This window comes from Phyllobates terribilis, unplaced genomic scaffold, assembly GCF_046119375.1.
Source record: "Phyllobates terribilis strain yellow unplaced genomic scaffold, ASM4611937v1 Scaffold_4__5_contigs__length_816908805, whole genome shotgun sequence".
Classification (NCBI taxonomy): domain Eukaryota; kingdom Metazoa; phylum Chordata; class Amphibia; order Anura; family Dendrobatidae; genus Phyllobates; species Phyllobates terribilis.
Window position 1 is genome coordinate 225,976,598 of NW_027362764.1, and position 25,001 is coordinate 226,001,598.

Sequence of the window (25,001 nt, forward strand, 5' to 3'; positions counted from 1 at the left end):
ACCATATTGTATGGACTGTTTATTTTCTGTTGTTGTTACACTGTGCCAGACAAGGCTTTCTTTTGTTTACTTCTGAAAGTGCGGTTTATGCAGGCATAATAAACCTGCCTTGGACATTTTTAAAGAAACAGTATCCTGTGTCTACCTGTAATGTGGCTAAGTGAGTACCAAACCCTACAATGTATATATTGTCTTTTTTTTTTTTTTCATTTTAAAATTACAAAAATGAAAATGGGCCGATGCAAAAGTTTGGAGATTTGTGTCCTCGGATAACTTTTACCAAGGTTTCAGACCTTAATTAGCCTGTTAGGGTTATGGCTTGTTCACTATCATCGTTAGGAAAGGATGCAAATTTCTCAGCTTTATAAAAACCCAGCCTCCTATAACCTTGTGTCAAAAAACAGCAACCATGGGTTCTTCTAAGCAGCTACCTGGCACTCTGAAAATTAAAATGGTGGACGCCCAAATAGCGGGAGAAGGCTATAAGAAGATAACAAAGCGTTTTCAAGTTGCCCTTTCCTCAATTCAAAATGTATGGTAATTAAGAAATGGCAGTTAACAGGAACAGTGGAGGTGAAGATAAGGTCTGGAAGACCAAGCAAAATTTCAGTGAGAGCTGCTCGTAAGATTGCTAGAGAGGCAAATCAGAACCCCCGCTTGACTGCAAAAGACCTTCAGAAAGATTTAGCAGACTCTTTTGGTACATTGTTCTACTGTTCAAAGACACCTGCACAAATATGACCTTCATGGAAGAGTCATCAGAAGAAAGCCTCTCCTGCGTCCTCACCAAAAAACTCAAGAGTCAGAAGTATGCAAAAGAACATCTAAACAAGTCTGATGCATTTTGGAAACAAGTCTTGTGGACCGATGAGGTTAAAACGTAACTTTTGGCCACAATGATCAAAGGTATGAGTGGAGAAAAAATGACACAGAAGTTCAGGAAAAGAACATCTCGCCAATAGTGTTGAGCATTCCGATACTGAAATATCGGGTATCGGCCGATATTCGCGGTATCGGAATTCCGATACTTAATTCCGATACTTTTACAATATCGAATACCGGAATCGGAAGTTCCCATAATGCCTGCGCTCTGCAGGGTCTCTGAAGGATGACAAGCTGGATGGCAGCGCTCAGCTGAGATCCAGCCTGTCATCAGAATGCCATCCCGGCGTGGGAGAATTCTCCTGATTGTTTAAAAGCCGGCGGGCGGTAAAAAGCCGCCGGCTTTTAAACAATCACACAGCCCCATACTGCTTCCCCGCAGCCTCCCACCCCGATCCTCCGCTCCTCTCGCCACCTCCCATCCCGATCGTAAGTTAGGACCGGGCGGGGAGCACAGCACCAAGGAGAGGGGAGCGAAGGACCCGGGCGGGGAAGCCGGCAGTGAAAAGACTTCACCGCCGGCTTTCCCGTTCTGTGCTGCGTTTTCCCGCCGGTTATTTCAAATGAACAGCTGAGGTATCAGGTGATGCCGATCAGCTGTTCATTTGAAGTAGCCGCGGTACCTTTAGAGGGTTCATGTGAGTTCATGCTTGACTGCATTGCATGAACTCACATGAACTTTCCCACGGCCGCACAGGTCAGCCTCACCTCCCAGACCCGTCATGATTGGTGTGTGTGGGTGTCTGTGCGATGTGTGCGGGTGTGCGCGATGTCTGTGCGATGTGTGCGGGTGTGTGCGGTGTCTGTGCGATGTCTGCGGGTGTGTGTGCGCGGTGTCTGTGCGATGTCTGGGGGTGTGTGCGGGTGTGCGCTGTGTCTGTGCGATGTGTGCGGGTGTGCGCGGTGTCTGTGCGATGTGTGCGGGTGTGTGTGCGTGCAGGCAGACATAGGCTGATGTGACACTACTACTCCCATCGGCCTATGTCTATCCCCCGTCCACTCGTGCCAGCAGGATCAGCTCGATGGGAGCAGTAGTTCCCATCAGCCTGATCCTGCTATATAAATTGCCCTACTGTGTCCCCAATAAATTTTAAATACATGTCATTGGTGGCCAGTGGTTACCTACAATAAATTAGCTTATACATTACCTGTCCCCGCCGATCGCCACCTAAAATAAAGTAAAAAATAAAAAACTACACCTCTACTCACCTAGACACCTAATTCCCCGAAGTCATCGATCTCCTGTAATAAAATATAAAATAATAAACCACAACCTTATCCTTACCCCTCCGTAGTAGTCCACGAGTGTCCCACGAAGATCTCCAGTTCAGAGCAGCCACATAGAATGTGACCGCTCTGAACCGCTGCCGCCGCTAGAATGGCGGGGTCGTAAAGCAGCCCCGTCATTGCATAAGCGGGTTCACCGGAGTTCAGGCAGCGCTGCTCCGGTCAACTCCTTTACGGCCCTGCTGTATCGTGAGAAATTCCAACGGTACAGCAGGGCCGTAAAGGAGGTCTCCGGAGCAGCGCTGACTGAATGCACTCCGGTGACCTCAGTCAGTGGCTCCCGCTGCCGGGAGCGGACGTGCTCCCGGCAGTGTGAGCTTACAGCAGCCATGCACAGCTGTCACCATCTCCAGATGTGACAGCTGTGCATGGGAGATCAGCGCAGGAATGTGGACAGGTAACTATTTTTTTTTAGTAAACTAAGAATTAAATAAAATTGTGTGTTTTATTTCAAATAAATTATTTTTTTCTGGGTGTAGTGTGTTTTTTCTTTTTAACACTTTGTAGGTTAGTAATGGGGGTGTCTTATAGACGCCCATCATTACTAACCTGGGCTTCATGGCAGCTGGCGCTGACATGAACCCCAACCCTATTACCCTCTGCCACCGCACCAGGGCAGTGTGGAAGAGCGAGGCTAAGTGCCAGAATTGGCGCATCCTATGGATGCGCCATTTCTGGGGCGGCTGACGGCTGGTGTTTCTAGCCTGGGATGGGGCCAATATTCATGGCACCCTTCCTGGGCTATTAATATCAGCCCCAAGCTGTCTGCCTAGCCTTTGCTAGCTATTAAATTAGGGGGGACCCCACGTCATTTTTTTGGGAGGGTCCCCCATTTTAATAGCTAGTAAAGGCTAGGTATTCAGCTGGGGGCTGATATTAGTAGTCTGGGAAGATCCGTGGGTATTACCCCCTTCCCAGGCTTCAAACATCTTCCCCAGCCGTCTGCTTAACCTCCGCTAGAGACTAAAATTATGGGGGATCCCACGCCAATTTTTTTTTTAAATAAATCCTTTATTTTAACACTAAATGACATTTGAGGAGTTAATAAAGATGCAGTCCCTAAATTATTATTTATTTTTTAATAAATTTTTCCCAAAAATTTTGACGTGGGCTTTGCCATATTTTTGTATGCCAGCCAGGTACAGCATCCAGCTTCTATGAACGCGCCATATTCCGGGGCGGCTGCGGACTGCAATTTGCAGCGGGGGGGGGGCCCAGAAAGCTTGGGCCTCCCTGCGCTGCGGATTCCAGCCGCCAGCTGCCTAGTTGTACCTGGCTGGACACAAAAATAGGGAGAAGCCCCACGTATTTTTTTTTTTAATTATTTCATGAAATTCATGAAATAATAAAGAAAAAAAGGGCTTCCCTATTAGAGATGAGCGTTGTTCTACTCGAACTGTTCGCCAATCTCAAATTCGAGCTGTTTTGGGCGGTGTTCGAGCCGTTCGGCGAACACGAACAATTTGAGAAAAATTCGGCTGTTCGAGGTTATGTTCGATAACTGTTCGTGCACCAAAATCATAACTGGATTTTTTCTCAGTAATGATGAAAATTAATGTTTATACGCAGTTTGAGTGTACAGCGGGGTGGGGGGAGGGGCAGGGGATGGATCTCTGCAGGAACAATGAAGATCTCCATTTTTTTTTCTCTTTCCCGCATTTACAGTGGGGAGGTGCAATCTGTCAGCCTATCAGCAGCGCACACACGGAGCGAAGTGCTTTTTTTCACACAAGCAAGGGCATGTGTCATTGGCAGTGTATGTCACATGTCCTTGCCCTATAAGACCAAGCCATTTTCCCCGTCGCCACCATTTTCTCACTGCTGCAGCTGCGTGTTAGACGGCACCGCTGTTGCTGTGTGCGCTATACCTTGTTAATTTCAAGCCAATTTTCGCACAAATATACAGATAGCTTGGGAGTAGGGAATAGTTGTGATTGCAGTCCTTTTAAGGACTAGGTTACAGCATTTCCTACGACTTTTATCAGGCAGGTCTGTGCTCTTAAATAGATAGGTTGTGGGAGTAAAGACTAATTGTAATTGGAGTCCTTTTCAGGACTAGGTTACATCAGTTCCTATCAGTTTTTGCCAGGCAGGTCTGTGCCAGTGCTGTGCAAGTTTTTTTCACAGCATTTGGCTGAATCTAGCAAAGCTAATCCTTTTTGGCCTATTGCAGAGTGTGTTAGTCAGTGAAGTAGCCTATCTGTGTTGCAAGATATACCACCTGTGTATAGAATACCAATTTTTTTACTGCACCTAGTGAAGTAAAATCTTTTGGGCATAGCATCATTCTATTAGTCCATCTATACTGACCTCCATCAGGTTGCAAACTGAATCTAATTTTTTTCTGCATCTAGCTCTGAAAAAATATTGGGCTTCTAGCTGTGTGTGGGTCTTGTTCTATTAATCCATCTATACTGACCTCCATCAGGTTGCAAACTGAATCTAATTTTTTTCTGCATCTAGCTCTGAAAAAATATTGGGCTTCTAGCTGTGTGTGGGTCTTGTTCTATTAATCCATCTATACTGACCTCCATCAGGTTGCAAACTGAATATAATTTTTTTCTGCATCTAGCTCTGAAAAAATATTGGGCTTCTAGCTGTGTGTGGGTCTTGTTCTATTAATCCATCTATACTGACCTCCATCAGGTTGCAAACTGAATATAATTTTTTTCTGCATCTAGCTCTGAAAAAATATTGGGCTTCTAGCTGTGTGTGGGACTTGTTGTATTAGTCCATCTATACTGACCTCCATCAGGTTGCAAACTGAATATATTTTTTTCTGCATCTACCTCTGAAAAAATATTGGGCTTCTAGCTGTGTGTGGGTCTTGTTCTATTAATCCATCTATACTGACCTCCATCAGGTTGCAAACTGAATCTAATTTTTTTCTGCATCTAGCTCTGAAAAAATATTGGGCTTCTAGCTGTGCGTGGGTCTTGTTCTATTAATACATCTATACTGACCTCCATCAGGTTGCAAACTGAATATAATTTTTTTCTGCATCTAGCTCTGAAAAAATATTGGGCTTCTAGCTGTGTGTGGGTCTTGTTCTATTAATCCATCTATACTGACCTCCATCAGGTTGCAAACTGAATATAATTTTTTTCTGCATCTAGCTCTGAAAAAATATTGGGCTTCTAGCTGTGTCTGGGTCTTGTTCTATTAATCCATCTATACTGACCTCCATCAGGTTGCAAACTGAATATAATTTTTTTCTGCATCTAGCTCTGAAAAAATATTTGGCCTTCTAGCAGTGTGTGGGACTTGTTCTATTAGTCCACCTATACTGACCTCCATCAGGTTGCAAACTGAATATATTTTTTTCTGCATCTACCTCTGAAAAAATATTGGGCTTCTAGCTGTGTGTGGGACTTGTTGTATTAGTCCATCTATACTGACCTCCATCAGGTTGCAAACTGAATATATTTTTTTCTGCATCTACCTCTGAAAAAATATTGGGCTTCTAGCTGTGTGTGGGTCTTGTTCTATTAATCCATCTATACTGACCTCCATCAGGTTGCAAACTGAATCTAATTTTTTTCTGCATCTAGCTCTGAAAAAATATTGGGCTTCTAGCTGTGTGTGAGTCTTGTTCTATTAATCCATCTATACTGACCTCCATCAGGTTGCAAACTGAATATAATTTTTTTCTGCATCTAGCTCTGAAAAAATATTGGGCTTCTAGCTGTGTGTGGGTCTTGTTCTATTAATCCATCTATACTGACCTCCATCAGGTTGCAAACTGAATATAATTTTTTTCTGCATCTAGCTCTGAAAAAATATTGGGCTTCTAGCTGTGTGTGGGTCTTGTTCTATTAATCCATCTATACTGACCTCCATCAGGTTGCAAACTGAATATAATTTTTTTCTGCATCTAGCTCTGAAAAAATATTTGGCCTTCTAGCAGTGTGTGGGACTTGTTCTATTAGTACACCTATACTGACCTCCATCAGGTTGCAAACTGAATATATTTTTTTCTGCATCTACCTCTGAAAAAATATTGGGCTTCTAGCTGTGTGTGGGACTTGTTGTATTAGTCCATCTATACTGACCTCCATCAGGTTGCAAACTGAATATATTTTTTTCTGCATCTACCTCTGAAAAAATATTGGGCTTCTAGCTGTGTGTGGGTCTTGTTCTATTAATCCATCTATACTGACCTCCATCAGGTTGCAAACTGAATCTAATTTTTTTCTGCATCTAGCTCTGAAAAAATATTGGGCTTCTAGCTGTGTGTGGGTCTTGTTCTATTAATCCATCTATACTGACCTCCATCAGGTTGCAAACTGAATATAATTTTTTTCTGCATCTAGCTCTGAAAAAATATTGGGCTTCTAGCTGTGTGTGGGTCTTGTTCTATTAATCCATCTATACTGACCTCCATCAGGTTGCAAACTGAATATAATTTTTTTCTGCATCTAGCTCTGAAAAAATATTGGGCTTCTAGCTGTGTGTGGGACTTGTTGTATTAGTCCATCTATACTGACCTCCATCAGGTTGCAAACTGAATATATTTTTTTCTGCATCTACCTCTGAAAAAATATTGGGCTTCTAGCTGTGTGTGGGTCTTGTTCTATTAATCCATCTATACTGACCTCCATCAGGTTGCAAACTGAATCTAATTTTTTTCTGCATCTAGCTCTGAAAAAATATTGGGCTTCTAGCTGTGCGTGGGTCTTGTTCTATTAATACATCTATACTGACCTCCATCAGGTTGCAAACTGAATATAATTTTTTTCTGCATCTAGCTCTGAAAAAATATTGGGCTTCTAGCTGTGTGTGGGTCTTGTTCTATTAATCCATCTATACTGACCTCCATCAGGTTGCAAACTGAATATAATTTTTTTCTGCATCTAGCTCTGAAAAAATATTGGGCTTCTAGCTGTGTCTGGGTCTTGTTCTATTAATCCATCTATACTGACCTCCATCAGGTTGCAAACTGAATATAATTTTTTTCTGCATCTAGCTCTGAAAAAATATTTGGCCTTCTAGCAGTGTGTGGGACTTGTTCTATTAGTCCACCTATACTGACCTCCATCAGGTTGCAAACTGAATATATTTTTTTCTGCATCTACCTCTGAAAAAATATTGGGCTTCTAGCTGTGTGTGGGACTTGTTGTATTAGTCCATCTATACTGACCTCCATCAGGTTGCAAACTGAATATATTTTTTTCTGCATCTACCTCTGAAAAAATATTGGGCTTCTAGCTGTGTGTGGGTCTTGTTCTATTAATCCATCTATACTGACCTCCATCAGGTTGCAAACTGAATCTAATTTTTTTCTGCATCTAGCTCTGAAAAAATATTGGGCTTCTAGCTGTGTGTGAGTCTTGTTCTATTAATCCATCTATACTGACCTCCATCAGGTTGCAAACTGAATATAATTTTTTTCTGCATCTAGCTCTGAAAAAATATTGGGCTTCTAGCTGTGTGTGGGTCTTGTTCTATTAATCCATCTATACTGACCTCCATCAGGTTGCAAACTGAATATAATTTTTTTCTGCATCTAGCTCTGAAAAAATATTGGGCTTCTAGCTGTGTGTGGGTCTTGTTCTATTAATCCATCTATACTGACCTCCATCAGGTTGCAAACTGAATATAATTTTTTTCTGCATCTAGCTCTGAAAAAATATTTGGCCTTCTAGCAGTGTGTGGGACTTGTTCTATTAGTACACCTATACTGACCTCCATCAGGTTGCAAACTGAATATATTTTTTTCTGCATCTACCTCTGAAAAAATATTGGGCTTCTAGCTGTGTGTGGGACTTGTTGTATTAGTCCATCTATACTGACCTCCATCAGGTTGCAAACTGAATATATTTTTTTCTGCATCTACCTCTGAAAAAATATTGGGCTTCTAGCTGTGTGTGGGTCTTGTTCTATTAATCCATCTATACTGACCTCCATCAGGTTGCAAACTGAATCTAATTTTTTTCTGCATCTAGCTCTGAAAAAATATTGGGCTTCTAGCTGTGTGTGGGTCTTGTTCTATTAATCAATCTATACTGACCTCCATCAGGTTGCAAACTGAATATAATTTTTTTCTGCATCTAGCTCTGAAAAAATATTGGGCTTCTAGCTGTGTGTGGGTCTTGTTCTATTAATCCATCTATACTGACCTCCATCAGGTTGCAAACTGAATATAATTTTTTTCTGCATCTAGCTCTGAAAAAATATTGGGCTTCTAGCTGTGTGTGGGTCTTGTTCTATTAATCCATCTATACTGACCTCCATCAGGTTGCAAACTGAATATAATTTTTTTCTGCATCTAGCTCTGAAAAAATATTTGGCCTTCTAGCAGTGTGTGGGACTTGTTCTATTAGTCCACCTATACTGACCTCCATCAGGTTGCAAACTGAATATATTTTTTTCTGCATCTACCTCTGAAAAAATATTGGGCTTCTAGCTGTGTGTGGGACTTGTTGTATTAGTCCATCTATACTGACCTCCATCAGGTTGCAAACTGAATATATTTTTTTCTGCATCTACCTCTGAAAAAATATTGGGCTTCTAGCTGTGTGTGGGTCTTGTTCTATTAATCCATCTATACTGACCTCCATCAGGTTGCAAACTGAATATAATTTTTTTCTGCATCTAGCTCTGAAAAAATATTTGGCCTTCTAGCAGTGTGTGGGACTTGTTCTATTAGTCCACCTATACTGACCTCCATCAGGTTGCAAACTGAATATATTTTTTTCTGCATCTACCTCTGAAAAAATATTGGGCTTCTAGCTGTGTGTGGGACTTGTTGTATTAGTCCATCTATACTGACCTCCATCAGGTTGCAAATTGAATATAATTTTTTTCTGCATCTAACCCAGCCAATAGTTTTGGCCTAATACCACAGTTTGGCCACTCAGCTCTGCTCGGTTACCATCCATTGTTTTTTTGTGCAAACAACTCCAGAGTTGTGAATTAGTTAACCACCAAAATGAGTGGAAAAAGGCCTGCTGCTGGTGGAAAGGGGAATAGGCGTGTTGGGAAGGGGAAAAAAGGTTGTGTCCGTGGGGTAGGTGTTAAAGCAACAGTAACATCTGCAGAAGAAAGACCATCTTCCAGCCAAACTAAAATGTCTACTTCTTTTAGCGGACAATGTGATAAGATCCCTTTCTTACGGCCACGCCAATCGCTACAAATTCCAGATGAGGCACAAAAACAGCAGGTGCTTCAATGGATATCAAGTGCTCCATTAAGTGGGCTCTCCTCCACATCAACTTCAACATCACAAATACTCCAGTCCTCAAAGGTGTCACCCAAATCGCACTTGCTTCCTCACAGCTCCCAAATCTCCAGCTGCCCGTCTGAGTATGAGGTAGAACAGATGGTTGAGTCTGAAGAGCTGTTTACTCATATTATAGCCTGGGAATCAGAGGTCGACTCCAGCGCTTCTGTGAATCCAGACGAGGAAATGATCTGCACTGATGCCCAGAATCTTTATGAGTCGGATCCAGGACCAGACGCAGAAGGTTCTGACCATAATGTAGACCCTCATTCCCAAACTGTAACTCCTGTTGGTGGAGACAATGAGGAAGACGATGATAAGACTCAAATACCTGATTGGAGCGACAACTTTAGTTTTTTGTCAGGGCAGGAACAGGTTGGCTCTGAGGACGACGGGTGTGATAACACACAGGGTGATGATGATGAGGTTGGAGATCCCACTTACTGTCAACCCACAGTCAGCCAAGAGATGAGGTCAGCAGAGGAGGTGGAGGAAGATGCTAGTGACGACGAGGTCAGGTTGCGCCTTCCTGGACAGAGACGTAGTACTGGAAGCACGTCAACAACTGCATCCTCAAACACAACTCTGCCTCTCACCACAAGTCGTGGTGGCTCTTCAGGTCGCATGGGTGCTAAGCCTTGCATAGCCTGGGCATTTTTTCAGATCGATAAAGATGACCCAACTCGTGTTATCTGTAACATTTGTCAGCAAAAGCTAAGTAGAGGCCAAAAAATACATAGTTTGAGTACTTCATGCATGAACCGGCACATGGACATGAAGCATAAGTTGCAGTGGGAAGCTCAGTGTGCTACAATGCGGCCTAGCCGGCCGGGCCAACCACCGTCTGCCATATCTTGTGCATCCGCGGCCTCTTCATCCTCTGTGACTGGGGGGACAGCAGTCACACCTGTTTTGGGGCGCAGACCTGCCACATCTTTACCCGCAACAGCCAGCGTGATTGGCAGGTCATCATTTTCTTTGGAGGTGGGAACACCAGCTGGTGTTGAGCGCTGTCCGACATCGATAGCACCACCTTTGGATCAAGGCAACCTAACATGTCCACCTGCATCTTCCTCACAGACCGGCAGTTTGCCGGGGACACCCTTATCAACCCCGTCTAAGCACAATAGCCAGCCCTCGGTCCCTCAGATGTGGACAAGTAAAAGACCATTTCCTCCTAGCCATGAGAAAGCTAAGAGGTTGAATTTCACCATCTGCAAGCTCTTGGCTACAGAAATGCTGCCTTTCCGCCTGGTGGACACAGAGGATTTTCGAGACCTTATGTCCGTCGCAGTGCCCCAGTACCAGATGCCCAGTCGGCACTACTTCTCAAAGAAAGGTGTGCCTGCGCTCCACCAGCATGTCGCACACAACATCACCGCTTCTTTGAGAAACTCTGTGTGTGACAGGGTGCATTTCACCACAGACACTTGGACGAGTAGGCATGGACAGGGGCGTTACATGTCGCTGACTGGGCACTGGGTAACTATGGTGACAGCAGGACAAGGGGCTGCTGTCCAAGTCTTGCCGTCCCCACGAGTTGTGCGTCAATCCTCTTTATGTCATTTTTCCTCCACTGCTTCTGCCTCCTCAACCTCCTCTCGGTCTTCCACCTGCACCCAAAGCCTGTCTGGTCATGCCACAAGCTTTCTAACTGCGCAGAAGGGATCCTGCACACCTCCTTACTATGCTGGCAGTAGGGCTCAACGTCATCAGGCGGTTTTTACATTGAAATGTCTGGGAAATGTGAGTCACACAGCTGAGGAGTTGTGGTCAGCTCTGGAGAACCAATTTCATGAATGGTTGTCTCCACTGGACCTGAAACCAGGGAAGGCCGTGTGCGACAATGCTGCAAACCTGGGTGCGGCCCATCGCCGGGGCAATGTCACACACGTGCCTTGTATGGCTCACGTGTTGAACCTGGTTGTCCAGCAATTTTTAGCCCACTATCCCAGACTAGATGGCCTTCTGCAGAGGGCACGGTCGCTGTGTGCTCACTTCCGCCGTTCGCATCCCGCAGCTCAGCGACTTACATCTCTACAGAAGTCGTTGGGCCTGCCACTTCACCGGCTAAAATGCGATGTGCCTACCCGGTGGAATTCAACTCTGCACATGTTGCAGCGACTGTGGCAGCACCGACAAGCCCTGGTGCAATACGTTCTGACGTATAGCCTGGGCCAACGAGATTCAGAGGTGGGGCAAATCACGCTGGAGGAGTGGTCTCAGATCAGGGACCTATGCACCCTTCTGCACAGTTTTGAAATGGCGACGAAGATGTTTAGTGCTGACGATGCCATTATCAGCATGACTATTCCGGTGATTTACATGCTGGAGCACATGTTAAACAGAATTCGGAGTCAGGTGGTGGCACAAGAGGAGGTGGAGGAAGTAGAGGAGGAGGAGTTGTATGCGGAAGGGCTAACATCTGCAAGGTCCAGACGGTCGGCAGCACCAAGGCGGCAGGCATGTGAGGGTGGGGGAGATGGTTTTACCAGGGCGCATGGTAGCAGCCAAACTAGTGAGGAAGGTGCAGGAGCCCAGGAAGAAGTGGAGGACGAACTGATGGAAGACTCATCAGATGAGGGAGACCTTGATCACATTTCTGTTGTGCGAGGTTGGGGGGAGAGGACAGAGGAAGGAAGCATGATTGTTACCTCGCCACCAACACAACAGGGACTTGGTGCTCCTGGATGCGCAACACACATGAGTGCCTTCTTGCTGCACTACCTGCAACATGACCCTCGAATTGTGAGAATTAGAAATAATCCTGACTACTGGGTTGCCACACTGTTAGATCCCCGGTACAAAAGTAAATTTGCAGAAATTATTCCTGCCATAGAAAGGGATGCACGCATGCAGGAGTATCAGCAGAGACTGTTGCAGAATCTTACATGTGCTTTTCCACAAAATACCAGTGGTGCACGTAGTGAATCTCACAGTTCCAACTTGCCAACCGTGGGACCGTCAAGTGTTCAGCACTCAAACCATAACAGAACCACAGTATCTGCTGGTAACATCAATTTTGCGGAATCATTTCACCACTTTTTTAGCCCATCCTTTGCAAGGCCACAGGAGACAAGAAGTCTGACACATAGTCAACGCCTAGAGACGATGGTACAGGAGTATCTCCAAGTAAACATTGAAGCCACGACTGTGTCACTGGACCCTTGCTCTTTTTGGGCTTCCAATCTGGATAAATGGCCGGAGCTAGCCACTTACGCCTTGGAGATCTTGTCATGCCCCGCAGCCAGCGTTCTGTCTGAACGTGTGTTCAGCGCTGCTGGTGGTGTGCTGACAGATAAGCGCACGCGGCTCTCCACTGATAATGTAGACAGACTCACGTTCATAAAGATGAACAAATCATGGATCCGAAACGACTTTTCTACCCCTGTGTCATCCTGGGGAGAGTAAAAGCTTGATGATTGGTTAAAATCACCCTACCAACCGTTTTAAGCTTTCAAATTACTAATCATGTTTATCTGTATCTTGACTGGAAAATAATTTGGGCTTTGTAGCAGTGTGCAGCACTGATCCTATTAGGCCATCTATACTAAAGCTTCACCAGATTTAAAATTTAAAATAATTTTTAGCTGCATCTAGCCCGGAAAATAATTTTGGGGCTCCGAGATGCGCAAGACACATAAGTGTCTTCTTGCTGCACTACCTGCAGCATGACCCTCATATTGTCAGAATTCGAAGTAATCATGACTACTGGGTTGCCACACTCTTAGATCCCCCAAACTTTTCGATCAACCTTTTCATTTTAATAAAGACCAAAAAAATGGTCATTTTTGAAATTATAAGCATTAGCAGGTTGTTAGAAACTGAAATCAAACAGTTTTCAACTCAAAACTTTATTCTAGGTGATGTTACATTTTCACATAGGACCCCTTGTTCGAAAGGAGCTTCTGAACTCTCTCGTCCATTGAATTTGTCAGGTTTTGGATGGTTTCTGCTTCAATTGTTTTGCATGAGGACAGAATACCCTCCCAGAGCTGTTGCTTAGATGTGAACTGCCTCCCGCCATCATAGACACTCCTTTTAATGATGCTCCAAAGGTTCTGAATGGGGTAGAGGTCAGGGGAGCATGGGGGTCACACCATAAGTTTGTCCCCTTTTATGCCCATATCAGCCAGAGATGCAGATGTTTTATGTGCAGCATGAGATGGTGCATTATCATGCAGAAAAATGATCTTGCTGTGAAATACACGGTTCTTCTTCTTGAACCATGGCAGGAAGTGCTGTTTGAGAAAATCCACATACATTATGGAGTTCATCTTTAGCGCCTTCAGGGATCCTAAAGGGGCCGACAATCTCTCTCCCCATGATTCCAGCCCAAAACATTACTCCACCTCCTCCTTGTTGGCGCTGTAGCCGTGTTTGCGTGGGGTGTCCATCAACCAGCCATCCTCCACTCCATCCATCTGGACCATCGAGCGCTGCACGGCACTCATCCGTGAACAAAACTGTTTTGAAATCAGTCTTCATGTAATGTTTGGCCCACTGGAGCCGTTTCTGCTTGTGTGAAGTGGATAGAGGAGGTCGACAGGATGGCGTATGCACAGCTGCAAACCTCTGAAGGACCCTGCATCTTGTTGTTCGGGGGACGTTGGAGGCACAAGCAGCTTCAAAAACTTGTCTGCTGCTATGACAAGGCTTTTTGGCCGCTGCTCTTTCAACCTGACGTAATTGCCTGTAGGAAAGAGTCCTCAATTTGCCCTTATCAGCACGCACACGTGTGTACTGTGAATCAGCTACATACTTCTTGATTGCCAAGACACTTCATCCTGATCCTCGCACAATGTTGATTGTAGTCATGCCTTGACCTAAACACTCCACAATTTGTTGCTTCTCAGCAGCCGACACATCCTTTTTCTTTCCCATTTTGGCAGAAAATGTAGGCTGCTTAATAATGTGAGAGAGCCTTCTTAAGTAGTCTTGCCTTTCATTGGACACACCTGCCAAACTAATTAGCACAGGTGTCTGCAATTGCTTACAGTGATATAAAGAGCCCTGACACACATCACCATCAATGAGTTTAACTGACAAACAAACAAATTCTTCCCTTATCACTCCTAAACACTTTTTGCATAATAATTTGGAACGCAGTGTACATGTGCTTTTCCACAAAACACCAGCGGTTCACGTAGTGAATCTGACAGTTCTAACTTGCCAACCGTGGTCTGTATGGAGTTGTTCAATAAAGGGCCCAAAATTAAGATAACATAGATGGGAGAGGTCTCTATGAATAGGAATTCCTAAGTATTTGATACCCTGTGAGGGACAGGCAAAGGGAAAGTTGGACTGGATGGAATCCTATATGGATTTGGGGAGGGAGACATCGAGGGCCTCAGACTTCGCTGCATTGATTTTAAAATTTGACCATGTAACAAAGTGATCTATTTCAGCCATAACAGCAGGGATGGATATATGTGATTGAGTGATATATACTAGGACATCATCAGCAAATAGAGAGCACTTGTACTCGGTGCCTCCCACCTCAATCCACCTAATATTGGGGTTATGGCGAATTGATGAGAGCAGGTGCTCCGTCACTAGGATGTATAAGAGAGGGGACAGAGAACATCCCTGCCTTGTCCCATTGGTGATTGTGAAAGGTGATGAAAATGTTCTGACGCGCCCCCTGGGCCTTGGGACACCCGGAGCCGGACCCTTTTTGGTGGATGCTGGTGGTTGTAGTCTCCGTGGCGGCAACCCGGTTCCGTGGCTCAGGGCGGTCAAACCAGTGGCGGAACTATTTATGTGGTTTTGATGTTTAAATGTCCGACTACGCCACCCGTGGATTGCGGTCAGAGTGAACCGCCGCTCCAGGGCAGACCGCTGAGGCTGGTGTTGTGGGTGCAGCAGAGCGTAGCATAACTCCCCACGGGAGGAGTATAGCCTCAGGGCAGTGTATGCGGAGGATGGGGGTGATGGTGCAGGGCAGCAGCAGTAACGACACGGAGTCAGTGATGCAGTCCAGGGCCTTTACTCACAGTTCTTATTATCCAGACCACGTCTGCAGGTAACGGCTGCCCACGTCGTACTGTGCTCACCAGGTGAGGGGCTCAGACAACTCCCAGATAACTTTGGAGCACTTCACAGGACCCCCTTTGTGTGTCCTTTGTCTGGCCTTTCTTACCAACACTTCTGTCCGGCTGCCTCGGGCCTCCTCTTGGTAAACTTGGCGCCAGTTTCCCTGACCCTATGTGGTGCCTTCCTAGCGGGTGTAGCGAGGGGCTGCGCCACATAAAATGTCAGAGCCTCCGGTTTCTAGCTGAGGGTCGTTTCCTGCCTCCATTAGTTCGGGGACTGGTCTCCCCCTTTGGCCTGACCCCTCCACGCAGGTGGATTCGGGCGTGCGGTGGCGACTCGCCCGTCCGCACCCCTGGGATCCCTTCATTCCTCGTTCCTGGAGCCTTCTCCGCTCCTCTTCCTTCCTTCTCCCTCTTCCAGGCCTGGGCCTCTGTTACTAGGCCCGCCTCCGGAGCAGAGCTCATGCAGAGCCCCTGCTCCCTGCCACTTCTGCTCAGACTTCTCTGCACTGAACTAAGATGGTGCCCACCTTTTATACTCCCTTCTCAATGCACCCAGGAACTGCTTCCTCCCTGCTCCTGCACTACAGGGTTCCCCTTCCTCAGTGTTCCCTCCCCCCACTCCAGCCAGGGACAGGGACTGTCGTGCCCATCTCAGGGGCATATTGGTCGCCCTGCCCCACGGCAATGTGGTGTAATGCATGCAGGTGTCGGGTCCTGATCCACACTCCATCCTTACCTGAGAGTGAGATATCACACCTCTGGGTGAGGTGCAATACGTCTGTAGCAACCGAGCCCTCAGGGTGCTACAGTTCCATTTATCTTCAGCCTAGGTGACGTATTGCGATACAGAGCCGTGATTTTGGCTATAAAAGGGTCCCCTAGACCCCTACCCCAAGCTTTTTAAGAGAATCATGTATGGCGTGCCAGGAGACTCTATGGAATGCTTTCTCAGCATCCAACGAGAGTATCTAATTACAAATTTTTAACTGCATCTAGCCCAGGAAATACTTTGTGCCTAGTAGCAGTGTCTGCTAGTCAGCGGATTATCCCGGCTGTTAAGCAAGCTACACCACCTGTAGTTTAGACACTTAATTTTTTCAAAGGAAATGATTCGGGACCATGGGATACTTAGTGAAGAGCATCAGGAGGCACCCCAAGGCATAGGGGCTGGGACTGGCATTAGGATGCCTTGCGGTGGACAGCCGAGCTCGATCCTTATAAAAGCTTTTTAACTGCAGCAGCTTTAGTGGACGCTACTGGAGCTGGAATTACGCGGCTGCTGGCATGAGACTTGCCCTCCAATAGATCCTTGTAAATGGATTTAAAGTGTATTCATTCAAATTAGAGAGACAATTTAAATTAAAAAGCTTAGAGCTGCCTCCACCACAGGGGGGCTCGCTCGACCCACCAGCGGACAGGCACCAGTATTGGGAGAGGGTGGCTGGCCGTCAGGGTTCACCGCGGCTCTGGCACAAACCCGGCGACACGGAGGTGGCACGGGCAGGAGCGGACTGGCCGTGTCGGCTTCTCACTTTTTGGATTTTAGAAGGGCATGACATGCCTATATCTGTGTCTCCCCCTCCTTTTACTCCTCCACCTCTTTTATTTTCGCATGACTATATGTACTTGTCACTTTTCCATGTGTTAGTTATGTCTTCTGAGCAGTTTGTCAGCTTTTGGACACCTTTGAAGGTGTTTTCTATGTGTTTCTATGTGTTTTTGTTTGCCTGTCATTGTTTTTAACGGTGTTCGAAGGTGTTCGACGAACAGTTCGACGAACAGTTCGGCGAACACACGGGTGTTCGACGAACCGAACCGAACTCGAACACTACGGGGGTGGCTCAACACTATTCCCTATATTGTTGTGTCCGGCCAGGTACAAATAGGCAGCTGGTGGTTGGGGGCAGCCCGTTCCTGCCTGCTGTACCTGGCTGGACACAAATATAGTGCGAAGCTCCACGTCAATTTTTTTTAATTATTTCAGGAAATTCATGAAATAATTTAAAAAAAATTGATGTGGGGCTTCGTCCTATATTTGTGTCCAGCCAGATACAGCAGGCAGGAACGGGCTGCCCCCAACCACCAGCTGCCTATTTGTACCTGGCCGGACACAACAATATAGGGAAGCCCTTTTTTTAAAAAATTATTTCATGAAATAATTAAAAAAAAATTGACGTGGAGCTTCGCACTATATTTGGGTCCAGCCAGGTACAGCAGGCAGGAACGGGCTGCCCCCAACCACCAGCTGCCTATTTGTACCTGGCCGGACACAACAATATAGGGAAGCCCTTTTTTTCTTAATTATTTCATGAATTTCATGAAATAATTTAAAAAAAAAATACGTGGGGCTTCGCCCTATTTTTGTGTCCAGCCAGGTACAACTAGGCCGCTGGGGGCTGGAATCTGCAGCGCAGGGAGGCCCAAGCTTTCTGGGCCCCACCCGCTGCAAATTGCAGTCCGCAGCCGCCCCGGAAAATGGCGCCTTCATAGAAGCGCCATCTTCTGGCGCTGTACCCAACTCATCCAGGGCCCTGGTGCGGTGGCTCACTGGGTAATAAAGGGGTTAAGGCCAACTTGGCATTATCAGCTGGCCCTAAGCCCGAAATTCATGGGGTCACGCCAATATTAGACATGACCACCATGAATTTCTAGTAAAGTATTTAAAAAAAACACAACACCCAGAAAAAAGTCCTTTAATTGAAATAAAGACACAATTCTTTATTGTTCTAAATTAAACTATACTTACCATCACGCCCATTCCAGCTGAAGCCAACGATCTCCTGCAATAAAAGAAAAATAATAAAGCAACCTCATCCTTACCTTTCCATGGTTCCCACGACGGCTTCAGCTCTGCTACATCGAGATGACAGGCTGGACCGCAGCAGAACGCTGCCATCCAGCCTGTCATCCCGCAGACACTGAGAAGCGCAGGCATGATTGCGCTCTGCAGTGTCTGGCAGTGACGGCATAAAGATGAGACGAGTTCATGTCCAATGAACTCGGCTCACCTCATGCACGTCACTGACAGCGTGGGAGAATTCTCACGCTGAAGCGCTGAGTGCAGGAGAATTTTCCCACGCTGTCAGTGACGTGCATGAGGTGAGGTCATGTCCAATGAACTCGGCTCACCTCATGCACGTCACTGACAGCGTGGGAAAATTCTCCTGCACTCAGCGCTTCAGCGTGAGAATTCTCCCACGCTGTCAGTGACGTGCATGAGGTGAGCCGAGTTCATTGGACATGAACTTGTCTCATCTTTATGCCGTCACAGCCAGACACTGCAGAGCGCAATCATGCCTGCGCTTCTCAGTGTCTGCGGGATGACAGGCTGGATGGCAGCGTTCTGCTGCGGTCCAGCCTGTCATCTCAATGTAGCAGAGCTGAAGCCGTCGTGGGAACCATGGAAAGGTAAGGATGAGGTTGCTTTATTATTTTTCTTTTATTGCAGGAGATCGTTGGCTTCAGCTGGAATGGGCGTGACGGTAAGTATGGTTTAATTTAGAACAATAAAGAATTGTGTGTTTATTTCAATTAAAGGACTTTATTCTGGGTGTTTGTGTTTTTTTTTTTAACTTTCACTATGGGGTTAGCAATGGGGGTGTCTTATAGACGCCTCTCCATTACTAACCTGGGCTTGATGTCAGCTGGCATTATAAGCTGACATCAACCCCAGCCCTATTACCCCACTGCCACCGCTACAGGGCAGTGGGAAGAGCGAGGCTAAGTGCCAGAATTGGCGCATCCTATGGATGCGCCATTTCTGGGGCGGCTGACGGCTGGTGTTTCTAGCCTGGGAGGGGGCCAATATTCATGGCTCCCTTCCTGGGCTATTAATATCAGCCCCCAGCTGTCTGCCTAGCCTTTGCTAGCTATTAAAATAGGGGGGACCCCACGTCATTTTTTGGGGGGGGTCCCCCATTTTAATAGCTAGTAAGGGCTAGGTATTCAGCTGGGGGCTGATATTAGTAGCCTGGGAAGCTCCGTGGGTATTACCCCCTTCCCAGGCTTCAAACATCTGCCCCAGCTGTCTGCTTAACCTCCGCTAGAGACTAAAATTAAGGGGAACCCCACGCCAATTTTTTTTTAAATAAATCCTTTATTTTAACACTAAATGACAAGTACAGTAATCAACACTGTCACTGTACTTCTTATATGTGTGACTGACATGTTTCTATCTATCTAATCTATGTGTGATCCTCTATTCTTTCTATTCTAAATTGTCGGGTACAGATGCTGAATTGCCGGCCGGCTTTCTTAAAGAGACGGTGCATGAAAACACTATTATTTTTTTAAATAAATCCTTTACACTAAATGACAAGTACAGTAACCAACACTGTCACTGTACTTCTTATATATGTGACTGACATGTTTCTATCTATCTAATCTATGTGTGAAGCTCTATTCTGTCTGTTATAAATTGTCGGGTACAGATGCTGAATTGCCGGCCGGCTTTTTTAAAGAGACGGTGCATGAAAACACTATTATTTTTTTAAATAAATCCTTTACACTAAATGACAAGTACAGTAAGCAACACTGTCCCTGTACTTCATATATATGTGACTGACATGTTTCTATCTATCTAATCTATGTGTGATTCTCTATTCTTTCTGTTGTAAATTGTCGGGTACCGGTGTATGCGCTGATGAATTGCCGGCTTTTCGCATAATACATTCTACATTATTCTTAGTTGTTTTACTTCATGTAGAATTAACCTACAAGGAAAGAAAGGGTTTATTTTCATTCCGATATTAGTGTCCCATTGACTTGCATTGGTTTCCGGTATCGGAATCGGCGATATCCGATACTTTTTGAGTATCGGTCCGATCCAATCCGATACGATATTTCCTGATATCGGAAGGTATCGCTCAACACTACTCGCCAACCATTAAGCATGGGGTGGATCAATCATGCTTTTGGGTTGTGTTGCAGCCAATGGCACGGGGAACATTTCACGGGTGGAGGGAAGAATGGATTCAATGAAATTTCAACAAATCCTTGATTCAAACATAACATCATCTATAAAACAACTGAAGTTGAAAAGAAAATGGCTTCTACAAATGGATATGCAAATTGCCTCTTCAGAGATGAAGAGGACTTGAACTCTATAGCGCCACCTGTTGTAAGCAGCAATCCTACAAGTCACTATCGACCCTTTAACGAGTCTTGCAATATGACTTGGGATAAAAGCCTGATTTGGCTAGGTGAGAAGCTCTGGCTGAGGTCTAAGGGGTAACGTTTCTCCTTCTGGAGAGTGACATACCGGCTCTCGCATGCTAATGTAAGGAGACTTATTCGCCTTGCAATGCTCCTCTGGGAAATGTAATATGCAAATTGCCTCTTCAGAGAGGAAGGGGACTTGAACTGTATAGCATCAACTGTTGGAAGCAGCAATCCTACAAGTCACAATCGACCCTTTAATGAGTCTTACAATATGACTTAGGGTAAACAATAACAGTAATTTTGTCCAAGGGTGCCCAAACTTTTACATGCCACTATATAAATAAGAACACTAGGAATTGACAGAAGGGGGGAGAAGAGGCAATCAAAGTAATGATTGTCTATCCAACTACTATCATGCTTCTAACTTTAGGTAAGGAAAGCAAATTCTTATTCTCCTGCATTTAGTACCAAGAGAGATTGTCCCACCTGTACAGTAGATAGAATATATTTTCTAGTTTCAAAATATACTGCAAATCGGGGCATATTTCATTTGTATCAGATTATAAAATGCTTTGTAGAGTTATGTAATAAAATCTCAGATTTAGGCCATGTTCACACATTCCATTTTTTTCCTCAGTACTTCAAATCCAAAACAAGGAGTGGGTGAAGAATACAGAAGTGGTGACGTGTTTTTATTATACTTCTCCTCTGATTGTTCCACTTCTTATTTTGGCTTACAAATACTGATGTAAAATACTGACCACATACTGAACGTGTGAATGTGGCCTACATGTTACTTTTTTAGCCATATAAAATTCTCTTCTGTATATGTGACATTCTTATTTTTACCTGATTGCAATGTCTTCTTTGGTTGTTATGGATGGAAGCAGCAGGTAGTATCAAGGAATTAAGTCATGACCTTGCAAAGCCCTCTACGGAGATGTGGGTTAATCTAGTCTTGTGTCCTAGATTTCGTAAAGTAGTGATTTAAAAAATAAATGTTCTCTTTCCCTTCAGGATAAACAGAATGAGGCTTGTTATTTGCGGGAGCACAAGGAAGAACTGATTGAGGAACTGGCTACAACTATTGTACAAAACGTAAGTGCATGTCTATTCTTTGTTCTAGTTGCATTCAGAGAACTTATGCAAAAAGTTTCTTCTGCATTAAAAGCTTTTTTTTGTAAATGGTGGAAATCATTTCTTTAAAGGGAACCTGTCATATGGAATATGTTGTCTGACCTGCCAGCTGTCTGTTATAGAACAAGAGGAGCTGAGCACATTGATATTTAAATTTGTGGGAAAAAATCAATAAAATTAGCATTTTATTCATCGAAATATTCTATGCTTAGACTTCCAGTAGGCGGTCCTACTTACTGATTATCAGTAAATTTGATATGTTCCCAAAATATAGGTTTTCAATTACTTATTACTTACCATTGAACTGAAAACACTACAATCCCTGGCAAAAATTATGGAATCATCGGGCTCAGAGGATATTTATTCAATTGTTTAATGTTGTTGAAAAAAAGCAGATCACAGACATGGCACAAAACTAAAGTCATTTCAAATGGCAACTTTAGGGCTTTAAGAAACACTAAACAAAATCAAGATAAAAAATATGGTACTCAGTAAGGGTAATTTTTTTCAGACCAAGCAGAGGGAAAAAATTATAGAATCACTCAATTCTGAGGAAAAAAATATGGAATCACCCTGTAAATTTTCATTTCCAAAACTAACACCTGCATCAAATTAGATCTGCTCATTAGTCTGCATCTAAAAAGGAGTGATCACACCTTGGAGAGCTGTTGCACCAAGTGGACTGACATGAATCATGGCTCCAACACGAGAGATGTCAATTGAAACAAAGGAGAGGATTATCAAACTCTTAAAAGAAGGTAAATCATCACGCAATGTTGCAAAAGATGTTGGTTGTTTACAGTCAACTGTGTCTAAAATCTGGACCAAATACAAACAACATGGGAAGGTTGTTAAAGGCAAACATACTGGTAGACCAAGGAAGACATCAAAGCGTCAAGACCGGAAACTTAAAGCAATATGTCTCCAAAACAGGAAATGCACAACAAAACAAATGAGGAACGAATGGGAGGAAACTGCAGTCAATGTCTGTGACCGAATTGTAAGAAACCGCCTAAAGGAAATGGGATTTTCATACAGAAAAGCTAAATAAAGGCCATCATTAACACCTAAACAGAAAAAAACAAGGTTACAATGGGCTAAGGAAAAGCAATCGTGGACTGTGGATGACTGGATGAAAATCATATTCAGTGATGAATCACGAATATGCATTGGGCAAGGTGATGATGCTGGAACTTTTGTTTGGTGCCGTTCCATGGAGATTTATAAAGATGACTGCATGAAGAGAACATGCAAATTTCCACAGTCTTTGATGATATGGGGCTGCATGTCAGGTAAAGGCACTGGGGTGATGGCTGTCATTATATCTTCAATAAATGCCCAAGTTTCCATTGATATTTTGGACAGTTTTCTTATCCCATCAATTGAAAGGATGTTTGGGGATGATGACATCATTTTTTAAGATGATAATGCATCCTGCCATAGAGCAAAAACTGTGAAAATATTCCTTGAAAGAAGACACATAAGGTCAACGTCATGGCCTGCAAATAGTCCGGATCTCAATCCAATTGAAAATCTTTGGTGGAAGTTGAAGAAAATTGTCCATGACAAGGCTCCAACCTGCAAAGCTGATCTGGCAACAGTAATCAGAGAAAGTTGGAGCCAGATTGATGAAGAGTACTGTTTGTGACTCATTAAGTCCATGCCTCAGGGACTGCAAGCTGTTATTAAAGCCAGAGGTGGTGCAACAAAATACTAGTGATGTATTGGAGTGTTCTTTTGTGTGTTTGTTTTTCATGATTCCATAATTTTTTCCTCAGAATTGAGTGATTCCATAATTTTTTCCATCTGCTATGGTCTGAAAAAAATTACCCTTACTGAGAGGTAATTACTTGATTTCTTTTAGTGTTTCTTAAAGCCATAAAGTTGCCATTTGAAATGACTTTAGTTTTGTGCCATGTCTGTGATCTGCTTTTTTTCAACAACATTAAACAACTGAATGAACATCCTCCGAGCCCGATGATTCCATAATTTTTGCCAAGGGTTGTAGAATAAGCATTCATTTCAGTGAGGTTAGGGCTCACTCAAATGAGAGTTGATTCTTCTGAGAGAATCGGATTGATTATGGTAATGACACTCGGCTCAAACTCTGATCATAGTTTTAGTCGAGTGCTATCTTACTGTGATCTGATTCTTTTGCATGAGAGAATCACAGCACAGGTGCGGAGAAGATGGAGAACTTAATTTCCCCATCTTCTCCATTGTTTGTGTCCACGAAAATCGGACTACACTCAGAAGACGTCCGAGTGCAGCCTGATGTTTTACACAAATCCATGGTCTTGTATGGGTGCACGTGATCCAATTTTCAGAGCCACTCACAGCATGCTGCAATTTTTTTCTCATGCCGAAACAACATGAGAAAAAAATGCTCAGATCTGCACTGACTCATCGTGTAACATTGTTCCGAGTGCTATCCAATAAAACATCGCATAGCACACGTCCAAGTTATATGCTCCTGTGAGCTAGTCCTTATACTGAATCTTTTCCCACAAAGCTATATATCAACCTGCTCAGCTCCTTCTGCTCTATTACATAGACCAACAGCATTTCCAAGCTGACAGTTTATTTTTAAGACTTTTTTTTAAAGCATATTGGAGTAGTAATCAGAATATGACATGGTTATATTTAGCAATACCCAAGGAGCAAGGAATGCAGGGATATAAGGGTCAAAATGAACCATAAAGGGAGGATGGGGTCACTGCAGCTAGGGAAAAGTGTATGGCTAGGGCAGGAGGTAAAGTTTTGTGATTTTGTGCCTGTTATGTTTCCATTGTCATAAAATGAGATATTGAATGTTGGGTAGTGTCATTTGTTTGGGAATAAAGAATTTAATAGCCTTTATGATATATCATACCTATACCTATAGTTGATGAGATACTATACAATTCTAAGATACTGCTCTATTTTGCTAGAGCTACAAAGGAAGAGCGAGTGCAATTCTAAGAACTTTGTTAGCATGTTTTCAGTGCAACAGGTAGCTATAATCAAAGAAATATATGGCGGCACACAGCACCCTCCTCCATACACATGCATAGGAAGGAAATAGTAATTCGCTGACAGACATCTTTGGCAGAGGCTTATCATCAGAAAATGAATGACCTAGTTGTTTAGATCTGTGTTTTCTGAACCTGTATTCTTAAAAAAGATTTGGCAATGTTTTTTTTTCCTTCCTATCACGATCTTAATTAAAGGAGAATTGCCATAATCTAATCTATTTTATAATATACTTGAATTAAAATTTCCCTATCCTTCTCTAT

The 25,001-nt window shown here is 44.1% G+C and overlaps 1 protein-coding gene across 5 annotated transcripts in view; it reads left to right on the forward strand.

Annotated features, from left to right (window-relative positions):
• The window catches only part of MYRIP (myosin VIIA and Rab interacting protein), a 938,202-nt gene that overhangs the window by 783,692 nt on the left and 129,509 nt on the right, over positions 1-25,001 (forward strand). For all 5 annotated transcript variants that reach the window (XM_073678116.1, XM_073678115.1, XM_073678117.1 and 2 more), the window contains one exon: positions 21,607-21,687. In XM_073678116.1, the coding sequence (XP_073534217.1) occupies positions 21,607-21,687 (81 nt within the window). The remainder of the gene's footprint in view (positions 1-21,606; positions 21,688-25,001) is intronic.